General features: G+C 37.1%; 1 protein-coding gene across 6 annotated transcripts in view; it reads right to left on the reverse strand.

Annotated features, from left to right (window-relative positions):
* Positions 1-12,924, reverse strand: part of LOC127429385 (neural cell adhesion molecule 1-like) — a 318,093-nt gene that overhangs the window by 54,141 nt on the left and 251,028 nt on the right. For all 6 annotated transcript variants that reach the window (XM_051678384.1, XM_051678381.1, XM_051678382.1 and 3 more), the window contains 3 exons: positions 6,151-6,301; positions 1,869-2,053; positions 313-409 (listed from right to left, as the gene is read on the reverse strand). In XM_051678384.1, the coding sequence (XP_051534344.1) occupies positions 313-409; positions 1,869-2,053; positions 6,151-6,301 (433 nt within the window). The remainder of the gene's footprint in view (positions 1-312; positions 410-1,868; positions 2,054-6,150; positions 6,302-12,924) is intronic.

A 12,924-nucleotide genomic window follows, 5' to 3' on the forward strand; every position in this document is an offset into this window, starting at 1 on the left:
ACGATGAAAGTGAATGGTGACTGATGCTAAGATTATGCCTAACATCTTCTTTTGTGTTCCACACAAAAAAGAAAGTCATATACAGTAGGTTTGAAACAACATGAGGATGCATATATGATGACAAAATGTATTATTTGGGGATGAACTATCCCTTTAAACACTCTTTGTGAAAAATGTCATACTGTATGAACACCTAATGAGACCCTTGACCTTTTCAACTTGTACATCAGCAATGCGTTTAAGAGTGTATTTAACAAGTTCCCCAGGGAAAACTGTAATTCATTTTTCATTATTTCATCTTCATTCACAAACCTGCTTGAACCAAAATGAATTCCTTTGACTCTGAGCCGATGACATTGGTGGCTGTACAGTTGTAGTTGCCAAAGTCGTTCTGGGACTCCGGATTGACCTGTAGGAGAAAAAGCAAATTCAAAGCCTCTCCTCTCCTCTGACCGACCTAGTATGACACACACATTTTGCTCCTTGCATGGCTGGTTATAGGAAGCTCATCACCAGTGACCTGTTATTCTGCACCACTGGCACTCATCTCGCTCAATAATTATTGAGTAATAAATAGAGAGAGAGAGAGAGAGAGAGAGAGAGAGAGAGAGAGAGAGAGAATGGAAGACTACTGGCTCCATTAGCTTCTGCAGCGTAAGGAAAAGCACCACAGGAACAGCGACACTGTCACAGAGAACATTTCTAGTCAAAACAAACCCAACACGAACACTTGTACCTGACCTCTAAGGATTTTAACCACGAGAGGCTATTTTCGTTGAAAATAACATCCTATGCTGGTCTCCTAGCATGCTTAGGCTGGTATATTTGCTGAATTAGAGGGGTTTTGGGAATTTGTAGGCTTAACCAGCATAAACCAGGTAAGACCAGCAAACTTAGGTTGGTTTAAGATGTTATTTTTCAGCAGGGATGTATTATAGTGAATTTACCACAAATAAGGGGTTCTTCTTAGATACAGCCCCTGGTAACATCACGGTAACGTATGGCCTCGAATGGCTTATTGCTTTTGTAAAACAACGGCAAGAGCAATATGATAAAGACACCAATATTACATTTATTAATATTAAGAATTAAAATAAACAATTCTTCCTCCAATTAATATAGTTAAGAAGCCTGACACTGTTGATGGTTGCCAAACACCATGGCAACTTGCCACATAAATATATGATGTACGATCACAGATGTGCGTTTACAGTAGCAGCATTCGTAAGCTTCGAACACAGCTCATCCAATTAGAATGTAGAGTCGGAACTGTTCATTTCTAAAGGTCTCTAGAGGTTGACCTCAAAAAGGATGAAAAGTTCAGGTACCACTCTTCTGTATGTACATCCAACATTACAGTACAATCTGTGCTTTGCAAGGGACCAAAAATAATATGCATAATGCTACCCATTCACAATGCATCTTTATTCAGAAAGCAGCTTAATTAGTCTAATTAATGTAATAGGTCAGTAATGGTGCAAACAAAACAATCAAAACGTCACACAGTTGAGGAAACAAAATGGCATGTATTATTCAGCTATATCATTATGCTGACAGAGAGTAATACAATAAAAACAACTCATTATATTCTGAGTAGCTGAACCCTGTGGGCTGATAATGGTTTTGAAGGATGTGTGTAGCAGCTCTATTTAGAACTGAAATGGAGAACACAGGTTAAAAGAAAGTTACAGCATAGAAACCCGTAATTACTGTGTTTTCTCATAATTACATTGGAGGGCCCTATTACTACGATTTAATATCAAGCACACCATGTCTGAGTGCCGAAGTATACAATGAATTACCTCAGAAAGCAATTATTAGTGTCAACCCAGTCTAGTGTTGAAACTTAATGAGGGGGCGAGCTGTACCTCCAGGAAGCTGACTGTGGGCATGTTGTAGATCTTGACACTGGTAGTATTAGTGCTGGGCAGAAGCTGACCTTCATGGAACCACAAAACGGTGGCACCCGGGTGAGCTAGAGCCTCACAGGTGATATTAGCTGGATTCCCCTCCCAGGTGAACACAGCAGCAGGGCCCTGAATCTTTGGAGCATCTGCAATTAAAGACAGTGAATATACACAATCTTGCATTGATTATGCTTAAAAAGCTAACAACATGTAAGGTCATGTAAATGCCTTAAATGGTTTTATTTTATGGGGGTAAAGTCATAAACAGTTTAAGCTAAAACTAATCGACACAGGTAGATTTTTGCCCAATTACCAAGATTTAGCATGGCATATGAACACCTTTACTGGCATTCTAACCAGCTTATCCAGTGTGCGCAAGTGTTGCGCATATGGCTGTTTACGTTTTGAGGTCAAAAGCAGAGAATAATCAGATGATTTCGAACGTCATGTAAATACGTGTTTCTTACATTTATTTTTTTGAAAAAGCAGATTTTGATAGTTATCAATAGGGATGTGCCCGAAGCCTAATACCTTATTCGGAAAGGTACGAATATTGACTTCAAAATGAATAATGGATTCATCCAAATAATATAACAAATATTTGTTTGACTGATTATCCAAAAAGCACAAGGAAAAAGCGACATTTTAAATAAACATATCCAAAATGACAACGAATTTATGAATCTGTGCAGCCAATATTTCTAAAGAGTAAACCTTATGAATGAAATGCGCATGGTGTGATTTCAGATCGGATGGGCACGGTCTCAACTCAGTTTGCGGTCTCTGTTAATTGCGTGTGTCTGGAGCTTGTCAAGTGTTTAACAAGAATATGTATAAACTTTCCACTTCTTGAGATGTCTATGTTAATGTATCACACGATTCATGCGTGATTCTCATGTATTTATTTATAGCCTAAACCTGAGCGCGATGTTAAATTCCTGACCTGAAGTGATTCAACGTCGGAGCTCGTCTTTCCATCTCTTAAAGTTTACCACATTTATATCCACATCAGCGATTAAGGTAATTAACTGGTTAAGACTTTATTCTGAAAAAAAAAATTAAAATGCTCCATAAAAGTTTAAATGCTCCTTAGAGTATTCAAAAAAATAATGATGTCCTATCGTAAAAAATCCTGATAGACTTACGGGACTTTCACCTGTTTGTAGGCTATATTGATTTTATTTTCATTTCTTTTAATGTTTGAATTTGTATTTATTATTCACGGCAAAATGTATGCTTGATATTTCTTGACATTATTATTATTAGGTTATTATTATGAAAAGGAATATACAAGGCATAATTTATTCACAGAAAATATAAATGTAAGAGTAGCGTTTAAAATGTAAACGTTTAATTTAGTTTTGACACACTTTTGGTTTAAGCCCCGCCCACACCCCGTTCTATCCTAATACAGAGACAGATACAGATAATTTTGTCATATGACCAGATACAGATATAAATACAGATAATGGCTTCGCTGTACACCCCTTGTTTACATACATTACTGTGTATGTAAACACAGTCAATGTCAGCGAAGCACTGTTCAGTATTATTATTGATAACGAAAACTAAAACTAAATCTAAAAGAAAACATTTTCATTAACTGAAATAAAAAATAGAATAATTGGAAAAAACTGACACTAAATTATATTACAAAAAAATGTTGTAGTTTACTAAAAAACTCAAAAATGTACTCAAATTAATTTTAGCTTTTGGTTCTTATATATTATATAAAACTTAAAGCCATTTGAAACCAACCTGCATTCATGAAATATGTTAAAGCCACTAGATAAAGATGAAGAAACTTGAATTTTTAAATTAAATTGAAATGATTAGTTCATCCATATTCAAATGTTCAGTTAACATATTAATTTTGACAGCCATAAAATACTAAAACCGAACTAAAATAAAAACAATATACTGAAAAAAAAAAAAAGAAAAAAAAAAAAAACTACACCTAAACAAACAGTGACAGAGCAAAAACTAATGTAAACTAAACAAAATTGAAAGGACAAATTGAAAATAATATACTAATAAAAACTAAATAAAAAACTAAAAAATATAATAACCCTGGTTCTGTTTTGGAGAAAGACTGACTGAAAAGGCTGCCAGCTGGCATAAAGTAACCATCATCGCCTCCAGCCTGCCATGCATTTCCAACAATCTTTTAGAATTGCAATTTCTGCTATCTGCTATTACAGAGCTGCCAGTAGCTCTAGTCAAACATCTATTGTCTCTCAATGTATCTATAGGCTATCAGCTCAGAGTGGAGTGTTGCCCCCCTGATGCTCACCTAGGCTAACTATATTTTCCACTCCACGATTGATAATCACACAGTTGAGTCATCACACTTCCTATAAAACTGCTCTGATAAGACACATATCCCTTAAAATCTTATCGCTATCTCAGGACCACAGCCTGCAACACTGCTGCTAAGATAATGTGGGAAGCCCAAATGTAATATCTCTCTTAAGATGAAATAGCCTATAAAATCTTATCACAACAGTGCCTGAAATAAATAATGGCAAATTTTATGGTTTAGTTCACACAAAAATGACAATTTCATCATCATTTACTCATGCCAGTGTTGCTCTAACCCTGTTTTATTTTCTTTAACACAAAAGGAGGTCATAGGTAGAATATCCAAGCTTCTGTTAACCATATGAGTAAAGTGGACGGTGATTTATACTGCCAAACTCCAAAAAAGCACTATAAAAAGTAGTCAATTTGACTTCTGTGTTATTCCAAGTTTTCTGAAGCTATTCGATAGCATTGTGTGAGGAAAAAAATTCAAGTCGTTGTTCATTGATAAAATTCCCCTATGCCATACTTCTGAAATATCAATCACAGTGATATTTTTTCAAACTTGTTGCGTTGCAGTCGGTCACATGAACCAGTGCAGTTTTACATCAAAACTGGTTCAAAGCATCTGAAGGCACCATTTTTTAATTAAACACAAGTAAGAATGAAATTTGAGAGTTGTGGTGGAGGGTAAGATTTTTTGTGAGTATACAGTACATTTCAATATGTTCCTCACACAAAGCTACTTCAGAAGAATTCGTAGAATGGAGTACTTTTATAGTAATTTCATTATGCCTTTTTGTCCTTTTTGGAGCTTGGCAATAAATCACCATATACTTTGGTTGTATGGAAAACAGCAGTGTCATTCTGCCTAACATCTTATTTGTGTGTCGGAGAAGAAAGAAAACATATGGTGTTGGAATGGCACGAGGGTAATTATGACTATGGGTGAACTATTCCTTTTAGCCTTGAAATGATTTATGATGCAGGTAATTTTGCTTCCTGATCATTTCATATGTAACTTTGGGGAAAACGTGCTTCCTGTGCTGGAAGTAAACAACTAAACTTTGCATAAAAATGCTCACTCATTTGACAAAAGAATGGGTAGAACAAACAGGCTTGCCAACTGGCTGCCTGCCCGAGACTCCATTTTTACTGAGGCTGAGCTCCAATCCGTACAAAAGAAGCAAACAAATAAACAACTGACTCAAAAAATCTTCCTTTCAAATGTAAACTTGAATGACAAGGAAGGAAATAAAAGAAATGTACAGTCAGGTAGCTAGCTACATGGTATCTGGCTCCTCCACAAACATGGACAGCAAGTATTTGGCTGCAATGGGAGTGAACAATCTCATCTCGGATCATCTGAAGCAGACAAATCACCTTTTCCTAACGCTAATTACTGCAAAACACTCCATGCACTCAAGCAAGAAGCTGATTACTGACTGTGGCAAACTGCATTTCCACACAATTTCTATCAATTACATTGTGATGCTATCTCAAGACTGGAGAAGATTACTTGTTTTTGGGGCAAGAAAAATTAATCCAATTAGACTTTCATTGCACATCAAGCCCCCCCACCCCCCTTTTCAAAATTAGATTCTGGGAATGCTTCAAAGCGTAATACCAGATGAAAATAACTTTAAAAATAGCTTTACTGTAATTCTCTACCAGCAAAATAGCACGAATGTGCACTCAGCAAACTGGAGTGAACATAATTTGATAAAATAAAAAGAGTTAGCTTTCAAAATTGAGTTTAAGCATGTCAGGACAGGTTTTTTATATTTGTTGTATTGTAATTCATATGCAGAGAGTCTGCTTTACTGTGAAGAAATCAGCCCCAAATGTGATAAAACCTCGAAAGCTATACTGAGAATATGACACTGTGACTTTGACATACTGTATTCAAAGGACAAAAAGAGAAGTTCAGTGTTTAGCTTACAGCGCACTTCCAGGTACATGCTCTGGATGTCCTGCCCAATGGAGTTGCGGGCAGTGCAGAGGTACTGGCCAGCATCAGTGAACTGCACATACTTCAGAGTCAGAGAGGACACACGGGCATCACTGCGTACAATCACGTTACCATCCAGACTCTAGAGAAAGACAAAGAGAGTGATACAGTGAGAAAATGTGTATGTGTGAAACACAAGGGAATTATTCAATCCTACATTGTTAACCCTAAATGGCAGTGCTATAGAGGACTGTAACCCGACCCGGGCTTGATGGGACCTGATAAACTGCTGGGTTTCGGGCTGGATTCGGGGCAGTTTTTTAAAGTATGTCTTTGGGTTCAGGTCAGGTTCGGGTTTGTAATTAAAGGGATAGCCCAGCCAAAAATGAAAATTCTCTCATCATTTACTCACCCTCATGCCATTATAGATGTGTATGACTTTCTTTCTTTAGCAGAATACCCCACATTTTTTTTTGAAGAATTATTATTTCAGAAGAAATTTTTTCAGCTCTGTTGGTCCATACATTGAAAGTGAATGGTGAACCAGACCTTTAAAGCTCCAAAAATCACATAAAGGCAGCATAAAATAATCCATATGACTCCAGTGGTTAAATCCATATCTTCAGAAGCGATATGGTAGGTATGGGTGAGAAACAGATCAATATTTAAGTCAATTTGTACCATAAATATCCACTTTGACTTTCACTTTCCAAATGTGAAAGAATGTGAAAGTGGAAGTGAAGATTTATACTCTGGTCACCATTCACTTGCATTGTATGGACCAACAGAGCGGAGATGTTCTTCTAAAAATCTTCATTTGTGTTCAGCAGAAGAAATAAAGTCATACACATCTGGGATGGCATGAGGGTGAATAAATGATGAGATAATTTTAATTTTTGGCTGGACTATTCCTTTAATGAACAAATAAATAGGACTAATTAACTTGTTTTGTGCACGTGCTCTCACTCACAGACACACGCAAAAGGATGAGTAAGGGGTTGTTCACACCGAACGCATTATTTTGAGCATGTCTGTGCTGTTTTTCAATTGTTTTCCTATGTAAACACATGATGGATGACCACTGATCTTTGACCACTGCAAGTTTTGACATTCTAAAGAACTTCAGACTGCAAAGAAGACTTCATGTGGCTGTTATACTGTTACAAATTATTCTAGATTGTTCTTCACAAAGCAAAGTTTCAGAACTTGATAAATGGTAAGCCAATGTTTTTTCCCTTTTGCTCTGGTATGCAGAAGGGTAATTGTGCCCTAAAACTGTGTATGTTTACTATTACTATCCTGTTTTGAATGTTTCCTACGATGCTTACATAAAATACAGCCTACTGCAACAATACTTCCTCGGGTCCGGTATGGGCTTAATATCTGACGGTACTGGTAGTGTAGGGTCGGGTCACATGGCCTTGGGTACAGGTTGAGTTCGGGCTTAATTTTAAGGCCCGTGCAGATCTCTACAGAGCTAGGGGAACTAAAGGGTCCTTAAAGAAATTGTGCACCCAAAATGTTACATTCTGTCATTTACTCACCCTAATGTTGTTCCAAACCTGTATGACTTTATTTCTTCCATGAAACACAAAAGAGGGAATGACAATGAATGGGGACTGGAACGTTTAAGCTTAAAAAAAGAATGTAAATATGGGTTTGGAAAGACTTGAGGGTGAGTAAATAATGACAGAATTTTCATTTTTGGGTGAAATCCCTTCAGAGGAAAACAATAAAATTGTGGTAAAAAATTATCTAAGTCTGTATACAATTCTAGCACAAAACTACAGATGCCATTAGAAGGGAAGTGGGGCAGTATTTGAGTGTTTCAGCCTGTGTCTATGGCTCAAGGGGGTATTTTTGGAGACAGTGAGGCAGGAATCAATAATGAAGTGGACCACACAGCGGGGGCCACTTTAAAGCTATTTCTCCACAAAGCCTGTTTGAACAACACAGCTGGGACAATGTGCTAACAGTTTTACTCTCCGGTTCCATACAGCACACTTGCACACACTCTTTATCTCATACTGCCTTCACTCTGCTGCCCATCTCTGGTTGCTATGGTGTTGTGAGATCCTATGGCTGGAGGGGCTTTGAATTCAACAATCATATTGGTTCCAACTGTGTTACGATAAAAAGCAGCCATGTGTTTCATCGCTGCTCTGTGCAGTTTGCATTTCACAGCATTTCTTGGTAGCTTTAGTAAACTATGAACAGCATGTGAATGCATCTACTTGTCTGGCTTTACACTAGAGCATTTGGTGCAGACATGAGTTCGTTTGACGTCAGATTTTGGTTCATTTGATTGGTGTGAATGCCATGGTTCCGATTTTCTATGACTTTTCCATGACAACCGTTTCAGTCATTCATGATTACTGGATACGGGTTTAAAAAAAATAAGTTTATAGAGATTAAGCTCACAAAGAACAATTTTAAGCTAAATGAAATATAAGACTGTTACATTAACAAGAAAAAAGCATATTCACAATAGAAATTCCCAAGACTTTTCCATTACATTTTAATATTTTATAAATTTTCATACCATTTCCAGGCCAGGAAATCACCTGATATTTCCAGGTTTTTCATGAAAGTGGGAGCCCTGGAAAAAGGTTTTCCAAACCACTTGACAAGGTTCTCAAAGGGTACGGTTCATCTGAACACCTGTATGTTTCGCAAGTGGTATGAAAGCAATCTGTCCTGACTTAAAGGGATAGTTCACCCAAAAATGAAAATTCTCTCATCATTTACTCAGCCTTATGACATCCCAGATGTACACTGTCTGGCCAAAATAAAAAAGGTGCATACACTAATATTTAGTTGGACCACCATTAGCTTTGATTCTGGTGCACATTCTTTGTGGCATTGTTTTGACAAACTTATGCAACGTCACAACATTTACTTCTGTCCAAAGTTGCATTCATTTTTGGTCGATATCTTGTTTTGATGACGGGAGAGTTGAACCACTCCATAAAGTCTTCTCCATCACATCCCAAAGACTTTCAATGGGGTTAAGGTCAGGACTCTGTGGTGGCCAATTCACGTGTAAAAATGATTCCTCATGCTCCCTGAACTCTTTCACAATTTGAGCCCAATGAATCTTGGCATTATTGTCCTGGAATATGCAGTGCTGTCAGGGAAGAAAAAATCCATTGATGGGATAACCTGGTCATTCAGTACATTCAGGTAGTCAGCTGAATTTATTTTATTGCCGCATAACGTTGCTGAGCCTTGACCTGACCAATTGAAGCAACCCCAGATCATAACACTGCCTCCAGAGGCTTGTACATTGGGAAGTATGCTTAACGGGTGCATCGCTTCATGCGCTTCCCTTCTTACCCTAACATGCCCATTGCTTTGAAATAGGGTAAATATGGACTCATCAGACCACATGATCTTTTTCCATTGCTCCACAGTCGAATCTTAATGCTCCCTAGCAAATTGAAGTAGTTTTTTTCTGATTAGCCTCACTAACAAGTGGGTTTATTTGTGGCCACACAGCTGTTTAGTCCCAATCCTGTAAGTTCTCGACACATTGTTCATTTGGAAATTCTCTTCCTTTCACTATTAAACATACCCGTGAGTTTTAGATGTTGTTTTTTTACGATGTGACTTTTCCAAGCATTTAGTGATCTCTGATCACGATCATTCAAGATTTTTTCCAACCACATTTCTTCTGCGAAGCTGATGGTTCAACACTGTCCTTCCAGGTTGTAATAATGTGTTGGACAGTGGACAGCAATCTCCTTAGTTGTTTTCTTTGCTTGATGCAGGCCAATAATTTGCCCCTTCTGAAACACAGTAACATCTTTTTCCACAACCACGGGATACGTCTTCCGACATGGTTGTTTAAGAAATGAGAAGGTACACACGGCATCATTTAGGCTTAAAAAATTGTTGCCAGCTGACACATATTAATCACTACAATAATGATCCAATCATAGGCTCTATGTATCTATAGTCTCTATAGTATCTGCTTATTTAAATCCAAACGGCGATTTATTTTATTTATTTTTTTGGCCAGGAAGTGTATATTTAACCCTCTGGGGTCGACGGACGCGCCGGCGCATCCTGCTGGATTTTTTCCTCATAACAATTTTAAACAACTTAAAATACTCTGTCATTTTTGGGCATACAGATAAGGGTAAGACATCATTAGAAACTATAAAGGGTCTACTTTTATTTGTGTACACTCACAATAACAACAAAACCTTGTGATTTTGTAAATAAAGAAAATTAACAGGGTGCGCTTTCAGCCGTCTCTGTCTCTGCGAGCATCTTTCTGAAACACATCACAAAAATGAACTGAAACTCCGCAAATATTTATCACACAAACATGAAACATATGTCTAAAGAAAGCTTAAAATGTCTACTTTTAAATAAAACTATTCAAATTTAAAACAAATATTCTCTTGCAATGTAATCTGTATGAAACAAAGTGATGTACAGTTTCTCCTGGCTCAGCTAATTATCACTAATATGATCACACCCACCAACAGAGCACGCTATTCATACGGTAATGTGCTGAGGAGATCAATGCAAATGGCAAACACCCCCAACAATGCCTTAAAAAACCTTAAAAAAAAGTTAATTAACTTTTCTACATGTTTGGAAGATGGCACACTACACAGGTGAGGAAGCTCCTGGATAGTGACAAAGAGTTCACATTTTCCTCAGAAAAAGAGTGGAAATCCGACGATGAACGTTTGCATTTAAGAAGAGCGACTTGATCCAGCCGAGGATACAATTTCGGATGAGTAAGTCTTTACTTATATTAGTTGACATGCTATTTTATATAAACATGTACATATTTTACTAGCTGGACTATTTCCAGACTTGCCAGCCAGTATTCAAAGTATTGAAATTTGAAATATGTCCAAATAGGCAAGTTTTAGTTACATTTAAATGTTGTTTCGGCTAAAGCAGGTATTTCAATTGTATGCTGTATGATATAAATATGATATGTAATATGATATATAAATATTATGAATGTTTAGATTTTATTTTAACTAGTGTTTATGCTGCCTCATTATCATCAACTAAGCTTGTGCTTGCAATTATCTGTTCGGGTGTAAATGTGTAAAATGTGCTTTAAATATGCCCATATTAGAAAATCTGCATATTAGAATGATTTCTGAAGGATCATGCGACACTGAAGACTGCAGTAATGATGCTGAAAATTCAGCTTTGATCACAGGAATAAATTGTATTTTACAATATATTCAAATAGAAAACAGTTATTTTAAATTGTAAAAATATTTCACAATATCACTGTTTTTGCTGTATTTTGGATCAAATAAATGCATCCTTGGTGAGCAGAAGAGACTTCTTTTAAAAACACTAAACTTTTAAATGGTAGTGTAGGTCTAAAGTTTTTAAGTAAAGTCTTTACGCAAAGAAAATGTATAGTCAGATTACTTCTTTTAACTTAAACTTGATTTTGTGAATAAGCTACAAACAGTACATTCAATCATTAAGTCTCCTCACATTCATTCTCTCTCAGGGGAGGGGTCTTTGTCTCCTCAGGTGTGAATCACATCAGTATTCATGATCATCCACGCCTCCTCGCATATGGCCTTTCTAACACTAAAAGTGTCTTACAAAAGTTAAATGACTATATGGTTTTGTATGAATGAGTGATCAGGATGGTTTCACATCATTTTGTAGCAAAAACTCTAGGCTACAAGATCCAGTTCTCAAAAGTATTGTGAACAAATGTTTAGTATGTGTTATATGACCTTATTTCAGTGACTTAAAATTTAAATTTTTTTTAAAAACCACGCATAAACGTTATTTTCTCAAAAGCAAAGCAAACACGTACATAAATGTTGTTCTCATATTTTTGTAGCCCAGTTTGTGCTGAATACAGTGTTATCAGACTTTAGCAATTAATATGTTTTTAAGCAACTGAAAAAAGCACAAATGTCAATGCATGTCAAAATTTCTCCAGGGCCTAAAACACCCTCAGACCCCAGAGGGTAAAGTACTTTTGAACTATAAATAATCTTTACCATTAAGCAGCAGTATGCATGTGATTAATAGTTAAAATGTACTTAAATATTGATCTTTTTAGCAACTAAAGTGATCATATCACTTTATAAGACATTCATTTAACCACTGGAATCGTATGGATGACGTTAATGCTGATTGTCTGCGCTTTTGGGAGCATCAAAAATCATGTTACAATCCACATCCATTATTAGGACCAACTGAGCTGAGATATTTTTCTATTTTTCTTCAAATGTGTTCTGCTGAAGAAAGGAAGTCATATACATCTGGGATGGCATGAGGGTGAGTAAATTATGAGAGAATTTTCATTTTTGGGTGAACTGTCCCTTTAAGGAAGTGAACTGCTATTGATGACGCAAAATTTACATCTTTGCATGCTCCATGTCAACTTATTTTAGTATTAAGCATTTCTCAGAGCTGCTTGTCTTGTATAAATTGCCTTGCAAAGAGCAGCTTGCATTCTCAGGGTCTTTTGCAATGCATCCAAAGCAGACAAACTCAAGTGCTATCATGCGCGCAGGGGCGGACAGTCCATCGGGGTAACCGGGACTTTTCCCGAAGGGCCGGCCGTGAAACGGGGCCGAATAGGCCGCGATAAGCTGAAATGGGCCGCCGCGTTATGCAGAACGGGCCACAAAACAGCGCAGCGATATGCCGAAGGGGGCAGCGATATGCAGAAAAGGACAGCGACACCCCCCCCCCCCCCAAACAATTTTTGGGCCAGTTTCAATGTAAAATCCCAGGCCGATTTCTCTTCTC

This window comes from Myxocyprinus asiaticus, chromosome 38, assembly GCF_019703515.2.
Source record: "Myxocyprinus asiaticus isolate MX2 ecotype Aquarium Trade chromosome 38, UBuf_Myxa_2, whole genome shotgun sequence".
In the NCBI taxonomy this organism is placed as follows: domain Eukaryota; kingdom Metazoa; phylum Chordata; class Actinopteri; order Cypriniformes; family Catostomidae; genus Myxocyprinus; species Myxocyprinus asiaticus.